At 37.5% G+C, this 26,564-nt stretch overlaps 1 protein-coding gene across 3 annotated transcripts in view; it reads right to left on the reverse strand.

Moving 5' to 3' along the window:
- Positions 1–26,564, reverse strand: part of USP47 (ubiquitin specific peptidase 47) — a 101,988-nt gene that overhangs the window by 59,584 nt on the left and 15,840 nt on the right. The window contains exons 2-4 of one of the 3 annotated variants that reach the window (XM_043972856.1): positions 12,685–12,744; positions 7,253–7,456; positions 521–634 (exon numbers count right to left, since the gene is read on the reverse strand). In XM_043972856.1, the coding sequence (XP_043828791.1) occupies positions 521–634; positions 7,253–7,456; positions 12,685–12,744 (378 nt within the window). The remainder of the gene's footprint in view (positions 1–520; positions 635–7,252; positions 7,457–12,684; positions 12,745–26,564) is intronic. The other 2 variants (XM_043972857.1, XM_043972859.1) reach the window with 2 other exon arrangements.

Raw genomic sequence — 26,564 nt, forward strand, 5'->3', positions numbered from 1 at the left:
TTAGGATCCCAGGATGCAATACTTAGAACCAGGCATTTTTGTTGGTAATATAATCCAACTCCCTCATTTTACAGATAAGCAAACAGGCTCAGTGATTTGTCCAAGGTCACAAAGGTGGGAGAGTGAAAGAGTCAACTTTCAATCCCAGGTCCTCTGGTTCCAAATTCAGAATTCTTTCCAGTATACCATGAGGCCTCTATTAGGAAAATTTATTTGGTCAGGAACAGAAACCCTCAATTATAACACTATTCAATTTAATCAGAACTATTTATGATGCAGTTTGTGGGGCAAAAATGTGGCTAAAAAGAGGCGATACTGGTACAAAATCCTAACTAGGGTTTTTTAGGAATTATTATCCCTATCCTCAACCTACCCAAATCAATTTACGATAAGCCAAAATCAAACAGAGAAAAGCATCCAAGTATTTATAGAAATCACTAAATGGATTTCTGGGAACTTGCCTAGATAGCTAAGTAACACAGGGTGAGGACATGCAGGTTACAATAAACTGTAGCCTTACCGATACTATCTGAGGCTGTTCACCATCTTTATCTGTCAAATGCAGAAAGTTTTTCTTCCCAGGTTCAAAGTTAGTATCCAGAAGAGATTTTTCACTGGTGTGATCCAAAGGAGCCTAGAGAACGTAAAATAAAATCTAACATTATAAAAAAATTTCAATTATAGCAATAATCATTATGATTACCATATAAATAGACAAGGCCTCTATTAGATTTGAAAACAGGCTCTTTTGCAAACCATTCAGTAAGATTCTTTTAATCCAGGCTTGGCATTAACTATCCATGCACCCATACAGGAAGATAAGATAGTCAGGCACCCTATACTGAGGGCCAGCAACTATCCTGGGCAAAAGAAAGGAATTGGACTAGATGATTTTTAAGGACTTCTTCTAGCTTCAAATCTAACAACTATATGATTTATACTATCAATATTGGGAGATTTTAATGAAACTGTTCCGAAGAAAAAATACTTTGGTAATGCTATTGTATAGACTACATGAAGGAAAGACAAAAATGGATGCTAAGTTTCAGACAAGAAAATCTAATTATAACTGTTCTTGTGCTTTCCAAAATATATACAAGGCAGTACTCATCTGGAACTAAATGTAATTTTGTACAACTGAGAGCACAAAAGAAAATTTATAAAATCTGGACACATTTTCTGTATAAGAAATTCACTAAATAAGTGTTTAAAAAATAGGCCATGAAATGTGATGAGTTAAAATAAAGCAACGCCAAGTTTTCCTTAATTCCTCCTTTCTGGGGGTGGGGAATAACTTGCTGAGGATATATAAAGATTTATTGGGTGGCTCTCCAAAGACCAGGTAACTGGGATTCACCATAAATTAGCCTGGCAACAACATTAAGCCATGTTTGGATTTGGAATTAGGTGCTCTGGATTCAAGAAGAAGCCTAGTGCTGGACTTGAAGTCAGGACAGATCTGGGTTCAAGTACTATACCAGACACTTATTAGTGTAAAGCACTCTAGTACTATTAGAATCCTGGATGCCATTTAGTAGCTATGTGAGAAGGGGCAAGAACATGTCATCAAAGCAACTCAGTCCTCTTATTCCTAAAATGAGAGGCTTAAGACTTGATGATCATTTCAGCTTTTATACTCTGTGATTATATAATACCTGCATTAGCTATCTCAGTTTTATTGGGAGGATTAAATGAAATACAAATCTGTTTAGTGCCATATTTTTTTGTTTTGGTTTGGTTTTTTTGTTTTTTGGTGGGGTAATGGGAGTTAAGTGACTTGCCAAGGGTCACACAGCTAGTAAGTGTCAAGTGTCTGAGGCCGAATTTGAACTCAGGTCCTCCTGAATCCAGGACCAGTGCTTTATCCACTGCACCACCTAGCTACCCCTACCATATTAATGACAGCTCTCATGTTTTTCTTTTCTTCTCTTCCCCAAACTCTTTTTACTCCAAACATTGATGGTCACAAGAAGAGACCTTAGAAAAGTGGTAGTCCCTTTCAAGCTAACCAATGCTTTTATAGTCAAGTCCAGATTGAACTTATTTCCAAGTCTTTATTTCCCTGAGCTCCTAAAAAGGCATGGTTCTTTTCTGTCTGGGTCCTGGGTTCACTCATTTAGTCTCAAGTCAATACTGTTCCCTCAGAAGTCATCTGAAGGTCTGACTTTCTGGGCCTCTCCTGGACTGTCATTTGAATCAGCCTCTCCCTACAATGATCTTCTTTTCTATCCTTCTCTCTTTGCTTTTGGTACTATTCCATGTTAATTCTCTCAGTCCCTATATTCTCATTTTGCTCATTTGGGGTTCTAACTGCTTTTGAACTCACAGTTTCTCTAAAAACTTCTGAACTAAGCTCCCCTCCCACCAACCCTAGCCTACCTGAATTGCAGAGAGCTCATGTGGCTGTATCAGAATTTATGATGACTTCTTGTTATTTGTTCTTGAAGAGTACCAGTCATCATTGAAAAACTTCATTAAACCCACATGGTCCTGCCACTGTTCTTTCCCTCTAAATACAGGCATACTTAAAATCTCATTTTTACACTTTATTCTTTTCCACCAATCTAATGTACCACAACATATTCCAGTTATCCCATCAGTTTGCTGTAGTCCATAACGTATCAGGTAAACTTAATCAATGCTACCTATGGATTTTCTTTAAAAATGTCTACCAGGTTAGGGTTTGTCAGCCCATTTATGTACTACAAGCATGACAGAAAAAAAGACTGGGAAGAACACAAATTAGTTGGGGTACCCATGGAAAAGATGTTCTGTTTCCAAACAAATTAAAAGGGATTTAATTCTCCTGTTTTAAAATTAAGAATGGGAAAAATAAAACTATATTTAGGTTTGGGTTTGTTTTTGGTTTTTTGAACATTTTATTATTTTCCAGTTACATATAAGGATAGCTTTCAACATTTGTTTTCATAGGATTTTTAGTTCCAAATTTTTTCTCCCAGCCTCCCTTCCCTCCTTCCTCCCCAAGACAAAAAGCAGCCTGATATAGGTTGTATATGTACAATCACATTAAACATATTTCTACATTACTCATTTTGTGAAAGAAGAATCAGAGCACAAGGGAAAACAAAAAAGAAGGAAAAAATAGAGCCCCAAAGTAGAAACACTATGGTTCAATCTGCATTCATAATCCAGTTCTTTTTTTCTGGATGTTGACAACATTTTCTATCATGAGTTCTTTGAAACTGTTTTGGATCGTTGCACTACTGAGAAGAGCCAAGTCTATCACCAATGTTCATCACACAATGTTGCTGTTATTGTGTACAATGTTCTCCTGGTTCTGCTCCTCTCAGTCAGCATCAGTTCATATAAGTCCTTCCAGGTTTCTCTGAACTCCTCCTGCTCATCGTTTCTTATAGCACAATAGTATTCCATTATATTCATATACAACAACTTGTTTAGCCATTCCCCTATTGATGGGTATTACCTCCATTTCCAATTCTTTGCCACCACAATGAGAGCTGCTATAAATATTTTTGTACAGGTTGGTCCTTTGCCCTTTTCTATGGTCACTTTGGGATACAGACCTAGCAGTGGTACCACTGGGTCAAAAGGTATGAATAGTCCCATAGCCCTTTGGGGATAGTTCCAAATTGTAGATTTAGTTTAAAAAAAAAAAAAAGACTCATTTTATAGTACATTTAAGATGTAAAAGACACTTTGCTGACAATATTATAGCCTGTGGAGGCTATACTATCATTATTCCCATTTAAGTATACTTCAGTTCTCTACTATTTATGGACAACTAGGAATAGAGAAATTCAGAGAAAAGAGAAGCAAAAGAAGAAATTTCAGCATAATCCCATTTAAAAGCTCTTCTTTGACACTCAAATTTTGTTTTAAAACTTTATGAAAGGGGGGAAAAGCATGGCTTCTTTAAGAATAGGTGAACAGATTTCCCCTTTTGTTCTGATTCTTCTCTCACAACATGACTAATGTGGAAATGTTTAACATGATTCTAACATACAACCTATATCAGACTGCTTGCTAGCTTTGGGAGGGGGAAGGGAAGGGAGGGAGAAAAATTTGGAACTAGAAATCTCATAAAAATGAATGTTGTATTGGGGGCAGCTAGGTGGCACAGTGGATAGAGCACCGGCTCTGGATTCAGGAGAATCTGAGTTCAAATCCAGCCTCAGACACTTGACACTTACTAGCTGTGTGATCCTGGGCAAGTCACTTAATCCTCATTGCCCCACAAAAAACAAAACAAAACACACACACACACACACACAATGCTGGAAACTATCTTTACATGGAATAGGAAAAAAATACAAATAAAAAATATTAAAAAAGAATAAGTCAACAGAAAATCAAGTTGTAAAAGCCTCAGAAATTGCTGGACTTAAAGTATAATCATAAGTTTAAATGTGGTGTCTGCACCTGTTAAGAAGTAAAAAAGAAGAGATGCCAGCAATACTGCATATTGGAAAAGCATCAATCCCTCTCTGTAAGATCTCTATGGGCATGAGGGGTGGGGAGAGAGGGTAAAAGAAATGGAAAGTTGCTACAGAGAACAAAGGCATAAGGAGAGTGATCCTTCTAAGAGCTGACATCTGGTAAATGAATGGGGAAGCGGGGGTAGCAAAGCTAATGTTTTTACTTCTTAACAAACAGAAGGTAAAAATGTCTAGCAGGCAGTTGGAAATGCAGGACTGGAATTGAGAAGAAAGGCTGCAAATCTGGGAGTCAACAAATGACAGGTGATATCTGAAAGGGGGAAAAAGGAAGGAGCTTAAGACAGCATCTTGAGGAATACAACCTCTGGAGCAGAAGAGAAGGGAAACAGGTGGAAAATGAGAATAATCAATAAAAAGGGTGGTCAGCAGTATCAAAAGCTTCAGGAGAATCAAGGAACAGGAGGACTAAATACAAGTCATTGTACTTGGCAATTCTTTAGGCTATCTAGTAATCTTAGAACAGCTTCAGTAGAATACTGGGAATAAAAATTGGGTTACAAAGGGGTTAAAGAGGGCAGCTGGGTGGTGCAGTGGATAAAAGCACTGGCCCTGGATTCAGGAGGACCTGAGTTCAAATCCAGATTCAAACACTTGACATTTACTAGCTGTGTGACCCTGGGCAAGTCACTTAACCCTCATTGCCCCCCACAAAAAACCCCACAAGACAAAAAACCAAAAATCCACCAACAACAAAACAAGCAAACAAAAACAAAGGGGTTAAAGAAGGAGATGAAGGCAACAAGCTTGGACTACTCTTTTCATTTCAATTTGGTGACAAAAAGAAAGAAGAAAACAGGATAGTAGTTTGAGGAAGTGAATGAGACTAAAGGAAGTTTTGTTATTTTGCTTGTTTGTTTTGTTTTTAAAGGCTAAGAGAGACTTGAGTATTTTTGTCAGTAAAGAAGCAATACAAAGAAGAAAATGAAAATACCAGAGTGAGAATCTTTAGATAACTGAATGAACAAGATCCAAAAATGGGCAAGAATAGATCAGAGTAAGTGAAGAAGTGAAAAAAGATAATGCTGGGAAGCAAGAGGGTTTCCTCTTCCTCTAAGGCAGGAAGGAAAGAATTCAATTTAATTCGACAAAATTTTTAATCACGCACTATGTGCAAGGCACCATGCAAAACTCCAATGATAAAAAAAAAAAATGAGAATAACTCCTACCCTCAAGGAACTTAACCTCTGCAGGAGGAACAAAATGCAAGCCCAAGTAAATACCAAGTACATATAATATAATGAAATACCTGGCACAGAGCAGGCACTTAAATGTGTTTAGACTGACTGACTGGTTACAAAGTTACTTCACAGGGTTAAAGCATGCTACTAACCTGGGGGAAGGAAAAGCTTTGTGGAATGAATAAATGAAAAAACATTTATTAAGTTCTTATAATGTGCAAAGCTCTGTGCTAAATGCTGGAGACAAATAGAAAAGACAGTCCCTACTCTCAAGGAGCTCACATTCTAACAAGAGACAACGCAACTGTAAATAAGACAGGAAGGTCCCATGGCCCTTAGATAACAATGCATCTTCTTTACTATCATGTCCTTTGACTAAATTATATCAGCTTCTGATTGTGAACCATTTGATGGTACCAAGGAAGGGTTTACCTGGCCTCTTCTCCCCTGGGGGTGCTTCCTGGAATGAATGCCAAAGGGATTGGTGTGGGGGAGGGAGTGCATGGGGGAGAAAAGAGGCTACTGCTCACAGACTCTTGGGCTAACTCACTGGTAAGCAGTAAGTATTTAGCACCTAAACTATCCTTTAAAGAAAGCTAAGATGTCTAAGAAGAGGTGATAAATCCTGATGTGCAGAGGCAGCACAGCTTAATGGAATGTACACTGGACCAGGAGACCAAAGCCTAAGGTTAGAGTTCTACCTCTCTTATCACTCACTCAACTGTATGACAAATTGCTTAACTTTGCTGAGCTGGAGTTAGCTTCTCTTTGAAAGAGGAGTAATCATTTACAGTACCTATCTCGCAGCACTGCTGTAAGAATGAGATATGTGAGCCATTGTAACTATTATTTGCAGTAGAAGGCAGGAGGTAGAAAGGGCAGAAGCTGAGGAAGCTACCCCTGGATAGTTTCTAGCTTTAGTGAAGTAGGAGGTAGGCAAACTGGAGCTTTCAGTGGGGAAAAGGGTTAGAGCAAGTGCCATGGGTTATCTGATAGGCAGTCAATGAGTAATGAGTAAAGGACCTGTTGAGGGACCAAATAAGATTAGAAAGCATGAGTGCGTGGTTTAATGGTTTTCTCCTGTAATTTTCTACAGCCTGAGAAGAAGAAATCGGCTCAGTATTGAGAACAGACATGATAGGCATGGCAGAAGAGGTGCTAGAGAGAACTTTATTGAAATAACAGGCTCAGGGGTGGAGGACATTATCCTGAAAGGCAAGAGCAGCAAATAAAGTTAAGAAGAGAGTAAACAAGGAATAGTTATGGGAAGAGATCATGAGGAGGATGGGGAGAAAGCACATTGGATATGAGGGAGACAAGTTGTTTCATCAAGTTGTAGTCTATTGTTCCTTTTGATGAATAGATTATTCTGTCCTAGTTAGTTTTAAAGTTGGTTTGTATTTCATAGGTCAAATTGAACTTGAGCTTCAGTATTTTGTTATCTCAGGAATCTGGAAGTCTGTTGTAAAATCTAGAGTCAAATCAAATATAAAGACACTCCAGTTATGAAACCATTTTAAGTCTGACTAATGTTAAAATAATAACAATAATAATTTTAGCAACTTGAAATCAGGTGAGTTAAATATAGGGTTTTACCATGTCAGTAGCATTGATTCCATTTCCCCACACCAAATCAAAGGTTCCATTTACATAGCCCACTTTGCTGGCCACATCTTCAAATAGTTTCTTCAATGGAGTAGAAGCTGGTAAATTTAAAGTGATTCGTTCATTGACTGTCTTTGAATTAGTAGTATCTTGTATAATACATAAAACTCTAGGTTCTTCAGCGGCATTTTCTATCTGAAATTGAAAGAATCAAAATAATTATTTGCTTTTTAAAGGAAAAAAATAATGTAAGTCCATGTAACTACCAAATAACCATTTTATAGAAATTAAGGAAATATATCAACCAACCTTTTTAGGCCCAAACTATGCAAGTACTATTATTACTACTAGTATTCAAAATAGTTACATTTTAAAGAAAGACCTTTTAGAAATGGTACAACTATATCTTTGCTTTTAAAATATTTGGGGCATATTTCAGAATGATTACAAAGATATACTCACCAATTTTTTTTTATATTTGAGTGGATAGACACAATATATGAACAAATTCTTAAGAATGAATATCCAAGAAGAAAGTACAGAATAATAAAATTAAATTTACAATTAAGAATATGGCACATTTAATAATATGCAAAACCTCTACTTAATAGCATGATAATTAGGTATAAGTGCAAAGCAGCTCAATTCTGTGACAGTTAAGCAGGAAAGGTATTATTCCTTTTTTTTTTTTTTTTTTTTTTTGCAGCTGAGTAACTAGAAAGTCTAACTTAAATGGCTTGTCCAAGATCAAACAACTATCAGAATAAAGAGTAGAACTCAGATCTTTTAATTTATAATTCAGAGGTGGTTCCATAACACCATTTTGCCTTCGCTACAAGTTAAAAGCCTACCAATTTCGTGGGCTGGCTTGGAAATCTAACTCCTTCTTAAAGCATTTTCAAAGGAAGTGCTTCCATAGGAAAAAGGTCCTTGGAGTTTCAAATAAGCAATTTAAAAACTAACTTAGGAGGGAAAAATCCCATCACTAAGCTGGGGACCACCTATACTTTAGTCTATCACATACTTTTAACAAAATAGCAGCTCCAAAATAAAGTCTAACAAACGCCTCCGGTTATTAGTAGGGTTTAAAAGAAAAGCTTCTGTAGTTCTAATTTCATCTTCCATCTACTTATTACCCAAACTTTTTTGGGGAAAGCAAAGTACCTTAAAGAAACAAATCTAAAGAAAAAATGTGGACCACCTATAGAACTTGACTGACAATTCTAACCCACATTGATTGTGCATGTTTTTCACCTACTCTGAACTTTACTGACACTGGGAAACACTGACTATTAAAGTTTTCCATTTTCATGTCTTGTCTCTCCAATTATATATAAATTGCTGGCAGGCACTGTGCCTTCTACTTATTTTGGCTCTCCTGTGGTGCCTACCACAATACTACAGTGTTACGCAAATAGTACAATGCTTTAAAAAAAAAACAAAAACAAAAAAACCCCTAAGTGACTAAGACTATAGCTGTAAAAACATGGTGAGTTTTAAAAAATGGTTTAACAATAACCATCCAAAACCCTTTCTGGTATTTATTCATATTACAAACCTACAATTAGGAAATGAAGGGAAGGTGGCAATCAGCTTGAAAGCTGCTAAACTATGCAGACAAAATGATGAGAAGACAAAATACAAGGTCTTTCCTTGTTCCCTTTATTGTTAGTGCTCTTCACCTCTTGAAATTATGTTTTGTTAGTTTAACTAAACCTTACATTTACCTAGTGGGATCTATATGGTGTTTCTTTGGTAAGCTCCTGAAGGGCTAGCAGTGTTTCTTTTTTTTACTTTGTATTCCCAGAGCCCAGCCTGGTGTCATTGTGTGCATAATAAATGTTTGTTGGTCAGAATTAAATGTAAAAGAAGATACATGCAGAGTTTCAGGGAGACCTGCTTATTATCATGCATAAAGCATTTAAACAAATAGGATGACTTTCACATTTCTTCCAGATTCAGACTTTAGATTATAAACCAATGAAGTGCATGCACATACTCAAATTTAGCTGACTTGACATACCACTCAGAATGGCAGAGCATTCTGAGAATAGGGGCTGGGAGGGTAACCTTTCTCAATAAGACCATAAAAACGATTAATAGCAGTTATAGCTGCAATGCCACATTTCTAGAAGAGCAAGGAGAAGAAAGCTAGTGTTCTGTGGATTTTCACTGTCCTCCATCCACCCCTAAATTAAGGAGGAAAAGCTAAATTTTCCTGAATATTCAAAATAAAGTTTTCTGGGTTTTTCCTTTGAAAAAAGGCTGATGACAAATTTTAGGAAAAGAATACATCTAAAGAGGCCTGGGAAAATTTGTCTACCTAATAGATAAGATATGAAAAGTGCCCAGATGTAGTTGGTAAGCCAGATATTGAAGAGGGCATCAGGGATTTTGGTATTCTTGACCTGTTTCTGACCAATAAATACTAAACTACTTGGTAAAGCAAAAATGATCAGAATCTTCAGAGGCAATGGATTATGTCACATTAGAATTCACTGTATGACAGATAAGAAAGAAATCCCAGGCAGAGTGTGATATGTACCTGAGATTTAGGAGTTTAGATTTCAAGTAGCTCAGAGAAATGACAGTAGGTAGGATCCTATAGCCTGAGACTGAAAAAGGGAAGTCAAGTGAATATTATAACGCAGGCAAAATTGTAGCAATTCCAAAGAGAAAGAAAAGGTTAAGGTATCTAAGCAATATGGATGTCACTGAGGAAAAGGCTTATCTAGGGACTCAGCTTTTAAAAAGATGCAGATATGGAAGCAGGAGAAACTGAGGATATATGTTAAAAAATGACAAGATCCTGTAGTTTATCAGTAAAGGTAAATAAAGCCAGAATGAGGTGAGTTATGTAAATAGCAGTGAAAGTAAAAAAAAGGATCTTTTTTAGCTAGGTTGAGGGCAAAAAGAGTATCAAAGGAGGAACAGGGCTACTGGCTTGGTGTGAATGGGAAGATAATGAATGACAGAGACAAGGTACAACAACTCAACTTCAACACTTTGCATGTTTTCTCTAACAAAGTAAATCATCTGCAGACTGGAAAGGAAAGAACAAACATAGGTAACAGGGAACTGAAATCCAAGAGTAATACAGCATTTAGCTTCAGCTGCAACGAGCTCATGTCACCTGGCTCAAGGTACTGAAAGAAGTTTCATGTGTGATTACTGAGCCAACTGCCAGTGATCTTTGAGGAATCATGTGGTGAACTAGAACAGTGATATGGGGCTTATGACAATTAACTATTGTCTCAATTTTCATAAGCAAAAGAAGACAGATGCTTCAAACTAGGCTAATGACCTTGACGTCAATTCCTGGTTAACTTCTAGAAGAAATGGTTTATACTAACTTGAATAAAGAAGAATAATCACTCAAGTCAGAATGAATTCATTAATAAGCTATATACAACTAATTTCCATTTTTTGTAGGATTAACTAGAAGATCATGGGAATGTCATGAGTATAGATTATATAAATTTCAGCTGCCTTTGACAAAGTTGCATGATACTCCTGTAATAAGAAAGAGATTCATGGAAAAGATTACAATACCATTTGGTGGGACCCAAAGATTGCTGATTACTGTTACAGAGGTAACTCTGATACATGGTATTTTATCAAAAGTGTGAGTGTCATTCAAGCTGCAGAGAATGTAACAGTGAACAAGAAAGCTAAAATTTAACAGGATAAATGTAAAAACCTATACTTGAGTTATTTTTTAAAACCCTCCCAAGTATAGAATGAAGGAGATCTGTCTGGGCAGTGGTAGATGTGAAAAGTGTCTTGGAATCCTACTGGACTTAAAAGCTCAATGCGTCAGCAGGGTAGATAAAATTGCCAAAAGTACTCGTGGGATCTTATGCCTGGGACAAGCATGCTAAAGAAGGGAGGTACTAGTTCTGCTCTATTCTAGCCAAGTCAAACACATGGAGCACTGTTTCCAGCGCTGGGCCTCACATTTTAGAAGGGACTTGATATGCAGGAATGTATTCAGGTTTGAGAAGGAACTGAGAACAGAGAATAGAAAACTTGGGTTAGAAAGTGATAGCAGTCTTCAACTATTTGAAGACTTATGTGGACAAGGACATAAACTTGTTTTACTTGGTTCCAGAAGAGAAACAGAGACCAATGACCGAAGTTAAAAAGGCAGATTTTAGCTCAATATTGGGAAAATCATCATGACAACTTAGAGCTGTTCAAAAATAAAATGGGATGTTTCAGAGGATAGTGAGTTCTCTGTCAGTAGAGGTCTTTAAGCAGACACTGAATTACCACTCATTGAGGATATCATGAGATAACCTCTGAGGCCCCTTCAAATTCTACAATTTTATACTTCAAACAATCTCTTTAAATTTTTTGTTGTTGAAATGTTGGCTTCATACTGGTTGAATAGCATTACTGTCAAAATTGAGAGAAAAGAAATATAAATGTGTAATTGAAGTCTAAATTAACTTGTTATTTTTCTTTGGAAAAATATTAGACTTTCTGGTCTTACTTTAGGTAATTATCTTTCTCAGCAGGTAATATTTATAGGAAAAATGACCACAATATTCACCAGTAACTCAGAAATACTGTTCACAGATGCTTAAAAGTGAAATGAAATACAGCCAGGAAGGTACTAGACTTGTAAAAATGTTCAAACTGACACTAACATATATAAAAGCAATTTATCAAATACTTGAAATTCTTTTAGTTTCAGGCTTTTCTAACATAAAGCTTAATACATACAACTGAAATATTATATATGAATGTTTAAAGACTTTACTATCTATAAATAGAGCCAATGAGATAAAATATGAAACCTTTTTCTTTTTAGTTAATGCTTTTTAAAGAAAGGGTAAGATTGTGGTCATAATGTTTCTTTAAAAAACAATGCCACCACACAAAACTACCAATGTTGTATTTCTAGAAGATATTATATTACTTTTGTTCATTAGAAATTGCCAAACTCTTCAACTTGGTTTAAAACTGAGTTTTTCCTTTTAAAAGTAGATTCCCTGTGAATAAGGAGGGTCTGAGAAGGAATAATAAGAGAAAAGGCGGTATTTGGGATCATAGGAAAGCTTAAGATTTGGGAAACTGGAACAACTTCGGAGAACGTAATAGCAGCCAGCAGCTTGGTTCAACAAAATTCTTTTATGTTTCAAATTAAGAGGTCAGATTGATGACCGGTACTATCATTTTTTAAAATGCAAAGTGAACAAATGAAGTGCTTTCTATTCTGTTTCTTAAGGGAATGGGAGAGAGAAAAATTTTCAATGCGTTAAAGACTCCTTTTTTTTCCCATTAAGATTGGGTAGGAATAGAATAGTTATACATGCATAAGTTTTTAAAGAAATAACATGCCAAGTTATCAAATACAATTACAATCATGCTGTTATTTGTTCTATTATCACATTAAAACCTTTACTTCAGCTGTCTACCTGTGCAAATTTCTTCTTCATTTCATCAAAGATACTTTGTCTGCATCTCCAAAACACATCCTATGATATATAAGAACAAAATAAATTACAAACCATTTCTTTAAATGGAAGAGCAGTGAAAAAAGTTCCTATAAGGAAATTATATAGAAGAAACTAAGTATTAATACTAAATATTTTCTTTTAAAACCAATTTTGAATTGTTGTACCTATTTGTAAATTGTTTCTAGTAACAAAAGTGCAACTTGCAAAGATATCAATACTATAGAAAATAGCCTTCATTGCAACATACAGGAATACCGAAAAACAACAGGTATATCTCTGAGAAATTGTGTGAAAAACCAAAATGTTTAAATCAAATCTTATTTCATGTATGCTAGATCTCTTTTAAGAGCTACAAAAAGCTTTTAAAAGTATGTTGAAACTGTCATTTTAATGACAGAAAGTGTTGGGACTAGATGTCTCCAAAGCCCATTTCAGTTTAATTCACATTTTAAAGTAATTATGAAATCTGGTAAATAAGTAATAATTCTCTAATAATTTGTTCATTTATACTTTTAGATTTTCACACAGTGGGTTTTCTTAACATAAAGTTAAATGGTTTTGGTCCGGCATAATTTGAATTTGCAATTTTGCTCCCAAATTCCCATTAGCTAAAAAATTTCACTAAAAACCTTTCTTATATCTGATGATCAGTGTGGTTCACAGACTACAGCGCAGGGGCTAGTATTGATTTCACCTTTTCAATCCTCTCTTTACACCCCTCCCCCAACCCACTTGCTGCTTAGGGTATCTTAAAAACTGAATAAATCCAAATGACTGATGATAAATAACATGGTCTATATTTAAGTCAAAATATACCAATACTGTCTTAAAACAATTTACTTTTCTGAAATAGGTATTATAATATATTATTTATGCTATCTCAATCGGATATGTTCAAAGGAACTGATTCCTTAATTATGGCCATCTTCTTAGCTTTTGACACAAGAGCAAATTCAAACTCTATCTAACATGTTTCCAATTACAGGTTTTCCACTTTTCAGGAGTCTATAGAAATTGATGGCAGACTTCAGTAGGCATTAGGAATTGGCAACAACACTCCCAAACATCTGTAGTCTTACTAATAACCAAAGGCTTAACTCTTCTTTGACTAACTTTGTAAGTGCTTAATTAATTGTATCCTGCTTTAGACATCCTCAAACGACAAAATAATTTTTTAAAAAATGAAACCTCACACTACAATTTAAAATTGTATACAAATTATTGGGACACTGGGTTTTCTGCAAATATAAATTCCCTCCTCCAAATTTTTAAAATCTGGATTTATGATTTTATCAGTATAGTCAACCCAGCGTGTGAGGAGACTTATGTAACTTTCAACAACTGAGTGTTAGGAGTTGCCAAGGACATTGAGATGCTAATTGACCAGTTCAGGGTCAAAGTAAGTATGGGTCAGAAGTCACAATCCTGACTCCTTCCATCTACCAAGCCACAATACCTCTCAAATATTACACATTTGAGTGAGCCAGTTTTATAACAAACCAGTTAGTAATAACTACTTACATGTATATCTACAAAGTGCATTTATAGCTTTGATATCAACAACCTTTCATAGTAGATGGTACAAGTATTATTATCCCTATTTGGCAGACAAGGAAAACCAGGCACAGAGAGAAGTGAAAAAGTCCAAATCGGGGGCGGCTAGGTGGCGCAGTGGATAAAGCACCAGCCCTGGATTCAGGAGTACCTGAGTTCAAATCTGGCCTCAGACACTTGACACTTACTAGCTGTGTGACCCTGGGCAAGTCACTTAACCCCCATTGCCCCACAAAAAAAAAAAAAAAAGAAAGAAAAAGAAAAAAGAAAAAAAGAAAAGGTCCAAATCATAGAATAACTAAAATGTTAGTAGTAGAATTTTAACCAAGGTTTTCGGAAAGCAAAGTGAACCCCTTCTTCTAGTAACACTGAGCTGCAAAATACTTAAATTTGCTTAGTGTGGCACTGTACAATTTATAAAGAAATCCAGTAATAACTGTTTTCGGTCAGTGCTCAATGAAAGCAGCGACTGAGACATCTCTCCATCTCTCATAGCACATAGTAATAACGTGGCTGCTTAAAAACAACAACTTACAATCTTAGGTAATATTAACAAGCCCCAGATTATGAGAGAATGGTGGTAGCAATGACAAAAATAAGGACATTTGGAGCAAAAGCAGATTTTGAGGGAAAAACGAGGAGTTGGAGGCATGTTGGATTTGATTCAGATGGAGATATCCAGCAAACAGTTGAAAACATAGAAGAGGAGCTTGGCCAGAGTATAATACAAAGAATTCTGGCTATGTTACTGACTGAATTAGATGACCTTAGAGGTCCCTTTCAAATTCTGTTAAGGTGACAATTTATAATAACACAAGACTGGATGAAAATGCTAAGAAAGCCTCAGGGGACATTTATACTTAAGGGTTGGAAGAAGATGATGCACCAGAGCAAGGACAGCAAAGGAGAAATTAAGCACAGGAGGTAATAAGGAAGAGAGCAGTGTCAATTGGATCTAAGAAAAGAGAAACCATCAACAAGGAAATGATTAACAATGTCCAAAGATGCTGAAAGTTCAAGGAGGATAATTCTTTAAAATCACTGATAAAAGGAAATGACTATATTGAAGTGAGCATCAAGTAATGCATAAGTATAAAGAACACTAAAATCTATAACTTAGGTGATTTTGTGGCTCAGAGTTTAATCACCAAAATCAAGGCTTTCTGATAAGTAAAGCTATAATTGATAGAGAAGCAAAAGATGAAATCCAGTATAAATAGTCTGATCCATGTATTTTAAAGGTACACATACCTTACATAACATTAGAGTGAAAAATGGAGTAGCAGATGATAATGAAACGCTCAAGAAAGCCTTTCTGCCAGACCTACCAACAACTCAGTCTCCAATGCCTGTGCAATCCTACTTGAAGATTTGCAATGAAGGAGAAATGAGGCAACACAGATGCTCCTGTGTCAATTTTACAGAGCTAGCAATTCATCCTGAACCTCCTCAGATACCTGCCAAAATATTCCCTGAAGACTTTCATGACACAATGAAGTTGTCCATCATCTGATCTGTTGTAATTAAATGGCAGGAATTATTTTTTAAAAAACAGAAATTTGTAGAACACACCATTGAACTGTTACAAATTTACATGTCAGGAATATATAAAAAGAGATTTCTACATTAGGTGGGATCAGAAAATATTATTACAAAGTTAGAAGGGACCTAGGAGGTTATGTTGTCTAACTTTCTTACTGTACAGATGAGGAAACAAGTTCATAGAGGTTTAGTGATTTACCAAAAGTCACACAGGTTAAGTAATCATTACGGGATACAAACTCAGGTCCTTTGACTCCAAATTCAATGTTCTCTCAAATTGGAGCAGATAATCTAAGGTCACTTTCAATTGTAAGATTCAAAAAAACCACTTATATGTTTGGTTACTAAGTTGCCCCCCTATATCATTGATTTGCATATATCTATATCTATATCTATATCTATATCTATCTATCTATAGGTGAGGCAATTGAGGTTAAGTGACTCACCCAGGGTCACACAGCTAGTAAATGTCAGGTGTCTGAGGCCGGATTTGAACTCAGGTCCTCCTGAATCCAGGGCCAGTGCTCTATCCACTGTGCCACCTAGCTGCCCCGATTCGCATATATTTTTACAAAGTTATAAACAGGATCATAGATCTACAGCCCCAAGGGACTTCAGATGCCATTTAGGCCAACCCTCTCATTTTAAAGATGAGAAGCATGAAGCCCAGGGAAGTTAAGTAACTTGCCCAAGATGAGAAAAAACAGGCAAAAAGTTTTAGATGTGAGATCTGAACCCATGTCCTGTGTCCTGTGTCCCCCATCCCATCTGTAGCCCCCACCAAGTATTTAATGAAATAAGATAGATGCTTGTTATCATTTCAATAAATGTTGAACATCTGGCCCTTGGTCAAGAACATTACCTCCAATATAACACTCCCCTCCCTCCCACCTATTTTCCTGTAGATTAACTGATTATTGGATTAGAAAAATTTTAAAGACTATATCTATATTTGTAGGGCTCGTGTAGAGAAGGAAACAAGCCTTTTTGTATATTTCTCCAGAAGGCAAAACTAGGAATAACAGGTAAAAGTTTCAGGAAGAAAGATTTTGATTCAACAAGAGGTAGAAGGGCCAGCTTGGTGGCACAGTGGATAAAGCACCGGCCCTGGATTCAGGAGGACCTCCGTTCAGATCCGGCCTCAGACACTTGATACTTACTAGGTGTCTGACATTGGGCAAGTCACTTAACCCTCATTGCCCTGCAAAAAAGAAAAAGAAAAAAACAAAAACAAGAGGTAGAACTAAAAATCCATCAGAGTTGCCCATCAATAACCAAGTTATCCTCTGTGGCAGTGAAGTAGACTATTTCTGGGTAAATCTCTTAATCTCCTGGGTCTCACTTTCCTCACTTGTAAAATTAAAGACCTGTAGCTCTGAGGTCTCTTCCAGCTCAAGCCCTGTGATCTATAATCCTATGACCTTCCCCTCACCCCACCCCCAATAACTGGTGGTTCAAAGAAAATCTGGCTGGGGGAAGGGCTTCTACTTAGTAGGATATCCTTTCCTTCTATGATTTTATCATTATATAGGTGAAGAAGATAGTCTCTAAAGGTATAGACCTAGAAATCATGAATATACAAATGATCGCTAACGCTATGAAAAGAGATGGGCTCTCTGACAGAAGGAAAGAATAGAAGGTAAAGGATGTAGTCTTGGGAAACAGCTGTAGTTAAAGGGTATGAAGAGATGAACTGACATCATCATAAGCAATCAAACTGCTGTCTACATATTATGTCATTTGCTGAAGATACTGTAGATAGGAAGCAGAAGATAAGCCAACTAAACAAATCAAGGAAAAGCTATACTGGTGGGAAGAGAACAAGAATAAGAGGGTGTCAAAAATGGGGGCAGGGGTTGAATAGAGCTTGTAATTTCAAGAAAAAGTTGATCAGCAGTATAAAACTCGGTACAAACATCAAAGAAAATGGAGAAAAGAACACTATGTGGCAATAAGGATGTGATCCTTGAAAGAAATTTCAACAAACTTATAAGGCCAGAAATAATGGTGGTAAAGACAGGGAGGCAATAAAGATGAAGCATGAGACAAGTCTGGCAGTAAAAAGGAGAGGAAATGTGACAGTGGTTAAAGGGGTAAGGAAACACAAGCAATAGTTTCCAAGCTAAGGAGACATTAAGCTAAGATTAATATGGGAGATTAAAATAAGAATTTTGTCCAAAATTCTTAAAGTCATTTTGAATTCACTTAAAAACTGAGTAACTAATAGAACAGTTCATGAAAATCAGTTCAGGATATGTTGTTGTTTGTCCTTCATACTCAAAGAAGACCGATGATGTGACTATGTTGGGGTCAAGATACAGTGAGTTCAATTGTAGGTGATCAGTCCAATATGACCTAGAAAGACTATCACAGATTGGGCACAAAGAGTCCATATGAACATCTGGATGGAGATGTCTCTAGATTTGCATAGCTCACATTTCCTTTGTGTCACACTGCAATTCTGCTTTGCTCAAATTGAATAGCACTTTCTTTGAAGTGGACATGCCATGCTGGGTGATCCTGAGCCAGTGTCTCCCATATCTCATAACTGAAACTAAAGTTCTGCAGAGAGACCTTGAGAATATTCTTGTACAGCTTCTTCTGACCTCCGTGTGAGCGCTCGCTTGCCTTGTGCTAGTTCTCCATAAAATAGTCTTTTAGGTAAACATAGGTTTGGCATTTGGGCTACGTGAACAGTCCATCAGAATTGTGGTCTCCTCAGTAGGATCTGAATGCCAAAGAACTCTGGTGCATCTCAACTACTCAGTATTGATTGGATCCACATGGATCAGTGATAAGGCCATGATCCTGAAGAAATGGGCTGAAGACTTCCAGAGTGTTCTCAACAGACTGTCATCAACCAATGCTAAAACCATTGACAGCAGGGTGCAGATAGGTGGCTCAGTGGATAAAGCAGCAGCCCTGGATTCAAGAGTACCTGAGTTCAAATCTGACCTCAGACACTTGACACTTACTAGCTGTGTGACCCTGGGCAAGTCACTTAACCCCCATTGCCCCAAAAAAACCAAAACCAAAACCAAAACCAAAAACAAAACAAACAAAAAAACCATTGACTGTATACCTCGGACTGAAGTCAATTTCTCTCTAGCTGGACATCCAACTGAAGAAGAGATACTGAATGTTACTAGGCTCCTCTCGTGTGGCGAAGCACCTGGTGCTGATTTCAGGCCAGCAAAGATGTACAAGGCACAGCTGCTCATACAGAAGCTGACTGATAGCTTTCAGGTTATATGGCAAGAGGAGGTTATGCCCCCCGGAGATCAAAGATGTCTCCACTGTCCATCTCCATAAAGGGAAAGGAAATAGGTTGATCTGTGACAATCAGAGAGTGTCTCTCTCTGAGTCACTGCTGGCAAGATTCTTGCCAGAGTCCTCCTTAAGTAACTGATCCTTCACTTGGAAGATGGTCGTCTACCCAAGAGCCAGTGTGGCTGAAGAATGATCGACACGGTATTTGTGGCCAAACAACTCCAGAAGAAATGGCAGGAGCACAACAGAGGTCTGTACACAATGTTCACTGACCTGACCAAGGCCTTTGATGCAGTTGTGAGGGCTTTGGCTGCACCAGGTTTACCAATATTACATGCCAAATTTCATGATGGCATGTTTGCATGGATTCTCAATAAAGGACAACGCTATCACAATTTCCCAGTCACCAGTGGAATGAAGCAGAACTGTATGCTTACTCCTATGATAATGTTAGCATGATGTATTCCATGATGTTGTCAGATGCCTTTAATAAGGATAAAAATGGCATCTAGTCCAGCTACTTCATTTGACTTGAAAAGGCTATAAAAGCCAAGACTAAAGTGGAAGGAGAGTTGGTGCATGACTGTGCATTCAATGCAGCCTTTGAGGCTGAGATGCCACTTGTACTAATTTTGGCCTGACAACACCAAGAAAATAGAGGTTCTCCACCAGCCAGCACCACACCATCCATACATGGAACCACTGGTTATAGCAAATGGAGAAACTGTGAATGATGTGGATAAGTTCACTTACCTTAGCAGTATACTTTCCAGGAATGTGTGTACACATAGATGATGAAGTTGACACGAGCATTTGCCTGAGCTAGCTCAGCATTTGGGAAGCTCCAAAAGTAAGTGTAAAAGAGAAGAGGTATTTGACTGACTGCTAAACTGAAGACTTACAGAATTGTTGTGCTGCCTTCACTGTTGTTATGCTTGTGAAATCTGGACAGTCTACCAGTGCCATTCCAGAAAACTGAACGGCTTTCATTTAAATTTTCTTAGGAAGATTCTGAAGATCATCTAACAAGATAAGGTATTGGACAGTGAGGTAGAAATAATAAGGGTAGGAATAACGATTTGAGAATTATCCAAGTGAAAGGTAGTACTTAGAAAAATAGGCATATAATGTGGCAATGAGGTGTGACTAGAGCAGGGGCATTACTTTGGAATAAATGCATCAAGTGAAGAGAGAGGACATGAATCAGATGAGAAGAGGTATGGAGTCAGGAGTGAGCACCTTACATTTACTGGACAGTGAGAACAACCTCACTGAAGTGGAATTTATGCTAGGAAGAATGGGAAATAGAATAGTGAGCGAGGAATAAGAAGCAGATTTTGAAAGCCCATAAAGACCAGTTTGGAACAAACACCACCAGCAGTAGGGAACCATTGTGGTTTTCTGAGTGGAGGAAGGGATGTAAGTCATATCTTAGGAAAGGTAGTCTGGCACCTAGGTGGGGGAGGCAGAAAAGACTGAAGGCAGAGTAGACAATTAAGAGGCTATCACAAAAAGGTAGTTCTTAGATGATAAGGCCTCGAATATGGTATGGGAGTGGAGACAGAAAGCAACAGATAGAAGAGAGACTTCCAAGAAGAAAACAACAATAGATTTTGCGGACTAATTTGTCCAGAAGGGGAGGAGGCTTCAGGAGGGGAAAGAAAAAGTCAAAGATGACTCCAAAGAGTCTAATTTAAAATATTAGAAAACCAAAAGAGGTCTTGTTTGAACATAAGTTCGAGCATAAAAAATAGAACCTTCACTTGAGTTGAAGATAAGAGGTTTGGATTCCATCAATATAGGAATGCTGACATATTTGAAGAATGGAAAAGTTCACCAACAGAGAGCCTCTCAGAAGGAAGGAGTCAATCAGTCAGTATTTTAAAAGCACCTTGTTAATGTGCCAGGCACTCTGCAGAGTGCTAAGGATACAAAAAAAGGCAAAAGGAGCTCTCAAGGAGCCCACAGTCCAATGGAGGCAGGCAAACTTCCAACAACTACGTAGAAACAATATATAAAGAAGATTAGAGAAAGATCAACAGAGGGAAGGCACTCGCATTAAGGAAGATCAGAAAAGGTTTGCGGTGGAAGGTGGGACTTAGAAGGAAGCCAGGAGGGATAGTCAGTTAAATGACAGAGTTGGGAGATGTAATATCTTTTGTGAGGAAAAGAAGATAGTAAGTATCACAGGATCAGAAAGTACATGTGGGGGCAGCTAGGTGTCGCAGTGGATAAAGCACTGGCCCTGAATTCAGGAGAACCTGAGTTCAAATCAGGTCTCAGACCGTTGACACTAGCTGTATGACCCTGAGCAAGTCACTTAACCCCAACTGCCTCACCAAAAAAAAAAAAAAGAGAGAGGAAGTTCATGTGAAGAAAGAAACAAGATTAAGGTAGGATGAAGTCGGGTAAACCAGATGATTTTACATTTAATCTTGGAGGTAACAGGGAGCCACTGGAGTTTAATAATCAGACCTGAGCTTTAGTTGGATCAATTTGAAGTTGAATGGAGGGAAGGATTATAGTGGGGAGAGATGAGACTAATTTAAATAATATAGTATCACCTCAGCAATACAGCAATCACAAAAATTGAACTTTCCAGTAACTGCCACAGGGATGAACCCAGAAGCCAAACATCATCAGAAACATTTTTTTTAAAAGCCATTCTTGAAGAAAGAATGCTGTGACTGGTAAGTCTACTGACCAAAAGGTACATCATGGTTGATTAGTAATGGTCATAAGTTAAATACTCCAGGAAACAGAGAAGAAAGACCCCAGCCAGTTAGAAGGTTAACAAGTATTATATAAGCAGAGGAAGGATAGAGAAACACAAGGATACTCTTTAAAACCTCTAAAGGGCATTAGAGGTTAACTAAAAAACCTGTCTGCCCCCCACCCCCTCTCTGTGTACTGTCCTGCCAAATACAAGGTAAATCATCCTACTTTACAGGTTCTAGAATTCCTTTCATAAAAGAGAAATAAGAAAAAAGCATTATTCTGACCCCCAAAAAGAAAAGTTATTTCTAAAAGGGAAAATAGACAAACATAGGGGGAATAGCGATTCAAATTCCTTGCTGGTGCTGGGTGAAATAAAACTGTTGGATAATTCCTGTACCATTCACAATAGCTAAAAAGCATTTTTATTTGTGGTTATCAGAAAAATGATCAGAAGGCATATCTATTTCTTTCACAACAGTCAGTATAAAATCAAAATGAATTCTTTTTCTTTCTTGATCTCGACCAATGAATTCATCAATGTGGATAGTTCTTGGTATGGAAGCTTCATGTACCAGTGCTGATCTGGAATAACACAGTATAATAAACATGCCTAGGGGAGCACTGAGAAGTTAAATGATATGCCCATGGGCACACAGCTAGTATGTGTTAGTGGTAGGGCTAGTGGCCAGGTCTTCCTGGCTCTTCACTATATACCACACTGCCTTCTATATAGCTAACACCTCAAATTCAAGGGGTCTGAATCAAAACTCAAACCCTCACTTCACTGAAAAGGAGGTATTACTGGTGGGAAATGCTGCATTTAAAATCAGATACCATAACATGTTGATTTTGCCGAATTTTCTTTTTTTCCTCTTCTAAAGATCTATCTTGGGGGCAGCTAGGTAGTGCAGAGGATAAAGCACCAGCCCTGGATTCAGGAGGACCTGAGTTCCAATACGGCCTAAGACACTTACTAGCTGTGTGACCCTGGGCAAATCACTTTGCCTCATTGCCTTACAAACAAACAAAAAAAGAGCTTTCTTACAAGAGATGGCTTAGTAGCAATGGTGTCTATGTAAGGAGGGGGCATATACCCACAGAGTCACAGAAACACATGTGATATAAGAATGAAAAAAAGAATGCTACAATTAATCTGCATTCTAGTCTCTGCTATTAAAATAGATGATCACTTAATCTTGCACCTGAAAAATAAGGATTAGTGAAATTTTTAAGTGAGTGTAATAATGTTCTTTCAGCTGCATTCAATACTATTGACCACCATCTCTTTTGTCTTTTATAACTTCCTTAGTTCTCTAACTCTTCAAAGACATACCAACCTACATGAACTAATTTTAAGGGACTTCAGAAAGGCTCATCTTCCCAAACAATCTTCTTCACTGTCTAAAAGTTCACCTTTACAAAGTCAATCCCTTTATTTTTATTAATTTTAGTTTGGGGGAATTTGTTATTTAAAATACAAGTAACTTCTCGGCAGGTCAGTCAGCCATCATCAGCCAATACCTTAACAAAAATCAGGTGATAGCTAATTGAGAGCAGGATTTGCACCTGAGGAGAAGAAGTAGGCAAGGGAAAGAAGTTATGGACAAGAAAGTAGGCAGAAAGAATACTTCACACTTAGTTTTTAGGGTGCTTTAAAGGCTTAGTCTTGAATAATTTGTTCCCTAAACAGGCAAGCCAATGATAGATTACAGTAATATTACATATAAGATATGATACTATAATAATGTAATATATATGGTTGGTTGGTTGGTGTCCTTCATTCTCAAAAAGGACCAAAATGACATCACAATGTTGGAGTCAAAGTACAGTGTGTTCAACTATGGCTGATCAGACCAACAGGAGCTCAGAAGGCTCTACCACAGGTTGGGGACAAAGAGTACATATGAAGACTAAGAATGGAATAACAGAAATTAGATTTAATATATAACATGAAATATAAAACTATATGTAATATAGCAATATAATGTATAATATATACTACTACATTTATAGTCTTATTATATAAGACCTATTAAGCTAGGCATTGTCCTAAGCACTTTACAAATAGATAGATGCTACTATTATTCCCATTTTACAAATGAGGAAACTGAGTCAATCAGAGGTTAAATGACTTGCCCAGGGTCACACAAAGCTAGTGTTTGAAGCTGGACTTGAACTCTGGCCTTCCTGACTCTAGGCTCAGTGTTCTAACTCCTGTACTACCTAGCTGCCTCTATTAAGAAAAAAGTATCCACTAGCCCCAAAGAGAATGGGAGATGGGGAGGGTCAGGAAAAGAAAGGCAAGCATATGACCTCTACCAGGTTTATACTGTTTGTCTAAGATTTACTTTAAAAGTTTTAACGTGTCATTACAAGTTTTATTAATGCAGATGGTCCCCAAATTTCTCTTATAGATCTGTCTTAACTCCACAAATAAAGTTAGATGATTTAAAAATGATACTGCAAAAATTCTATACAAGTGAAGTTAAAAAACAAACAAGATTTAAAGCAGCAAAAAACTAAACACAAGTATAAGAATATAAAAGAATAAACAGCAAATATTAGAATGCTCTGAGCCAGTGGCTTTCGTTTTTATCTCCAGATGCACCTGTCACATGGTTATATTAGACCTGCCTCAAACTCAACTTGTTAATAATTCTATCCATTCATTCCCCTTGCCCCACCAAAACGCACCACCACAAAAACTACTTCCTTTCTTTCTAATTTCCCCACTTCTACCCATGGCACCACTCTTTTGGTGCCTCTGATTTTCAACTCCAGTTTATCTTTGACTTCTTCCTCTCATTTATCCTCTATAATCAGTTACCAAGTTCCATGTTTCTTTTATAACATGGTGTCCTCCCTCTTTGGACAGCTAGGTGGCACAGTAGATAGAGCACTGGCCCGAAGTTGGGAGGATCCTCAGCCCTCCCTAACACATAACATTTCATCTCTCAATGCTGAGCATTTCCATTGATTTCCCCTCATGAATTATCTACCTTCTTCTCGAAGCTTCATTTCTGGGTTCCCTGGCTTCCTTCAAGATTCAACTAGGGGCAGCTAGGTGGCACTGTAGATAGAGCACCGGCCCTGGAGTCAGGAGTACCTGAGTTCAAATCCGGCCTCAGACACTTGACACTTATTATCTGTGTGACCCTGGGCAAGTCACTTAACCCCAATTGCCTCACTTTAAAAAAAAAAAAAGATTCCACTAAACAAAGTTCCACCTTCTGCAAGAAGCCTTTCTCTGTCTTCTTTCATCTGAGTGTCTTACCTCTGAAACCACCCCCAGTTTATCCTGTATCTTGTTTGTTCATACTTTTCTATATTTTGTCTCTTCTGTTAGACTGTGAACTCCTTTTGAGCAAGGGCTTCCCCTCCCCCCACATCTGTGTAACTCCAAGCACTTAGCATAGTGACTGGTAAATACTGTGCCCTTAATAAATACTAGTTGACTGACAGACATTTCCAAATCTATCATTTCAATTAGATCAACCTTCTATTATTTCTATTACATTCCATGCCCGTTTGAGATAACAAGTATTCATGTCCTAGCCCCTATCTGAAACATCCTGTGTTTTTCTCTCTGCCAATGCTAATCCTCACATCAAAATATTCCATTTACCCTAACCTTTCTGGGACCAACCTTAAATCCCCACAATGACTTTCCCTTTTTTCTAAATTCCTTACAAATCTAAAAGATGAAAACCCCAACAAACTTTACACATAAAACTACATAGAATCTTTATCACATCTTCATAGAATCAATGTTAGAGCTGGATAGGCCCTAGAGATCTAGGCCTAGTCTCTCATTTTACAGTTAAGGAAACTACAGTCCAAAGAGGTGAAGTCACTTCCCCAAAGTCACAAAACTAGAAGTAAGAAGCAAACCTAGGTCTTCTGATGTCAAGTCTAGTGCTCATTTCCACTACATAAGAGTAGTAACTTTTAGGTCATCAGTAATCAATTGAAGACTGAAATTTTCTTGTTCACCTCTCCTGTACACAAATAAGAAAAGCCAATCTGTTCAATTACCCCCGCTCAATCACAGGGCCTTTGGTCATTTTTCATCTATTTATATACTTGGAATCTAATACAATAAGCACTTCATACAAGTCTGTTGCATAGACTGACCATCCCTCCACACTTTAAGTACCCACGCTATGTTAAGGGCTGGGGATACAAAAACCAAACCCAAACCAAAGCAAACAAAAAACCCTCAGTGTCCCTGACCTCACTGAACTTATATTCTATTGTGATATGTAGATTGGGCAAACAAATCTATACAAGATGCACACAAGGTCGGGGGTGGGGGCAGAAAGCTATAGGAAGGTCTCCTGTAGGCGGTGCCTGAGCTGGATCTTGAGGTAATCTAGAGGAGGGTTGCCTTACAGGTATTTTGGTCTTGGAGAGAAAGAGATGGGAGAAGTGGCATATGTGAGTAACAGCAACAAGGCCAGAATGAGGGAAAGAGTGCAAATAAGGTTAGAAAGATAGGTCAGGGCCAGGTTGTGAAGGCCTCTCAAAGCTGGAGCTGTTCAAAGAGGCAAAAGGGAGCCATTGGGATTTACTGAGTAAGAGTAGCATGGTCAGACTTACAGTTTAGGTGAATTCACTTTGGCAACTGCATTGAGGATATACTGGAGAGGAAAAGACTAAGGTAAGAAAGCAACTAAGAAACAACTGTAGTAATCCATGAGAGAAGTAATGAGGGTCTGAACTAGGGTGATGGGTTGTGAATAGAGAAGAGACAG

This window comes from Dromiciops gliroides, chromosome 6 (genome assembly GCF_019393635.1).
Source record: "Dromiciops gliroides isolate mDroGli1 chromosome 6, mDroGli1.pri, whole genome shotgun sequence".
NCBI classification, from domain to species: Eukaryota; Metazoa; Chordata; class Mammalia; order Microbiotheria; family Microbiotheriidae; genus Dromiciops; species Dromiciops gliroides.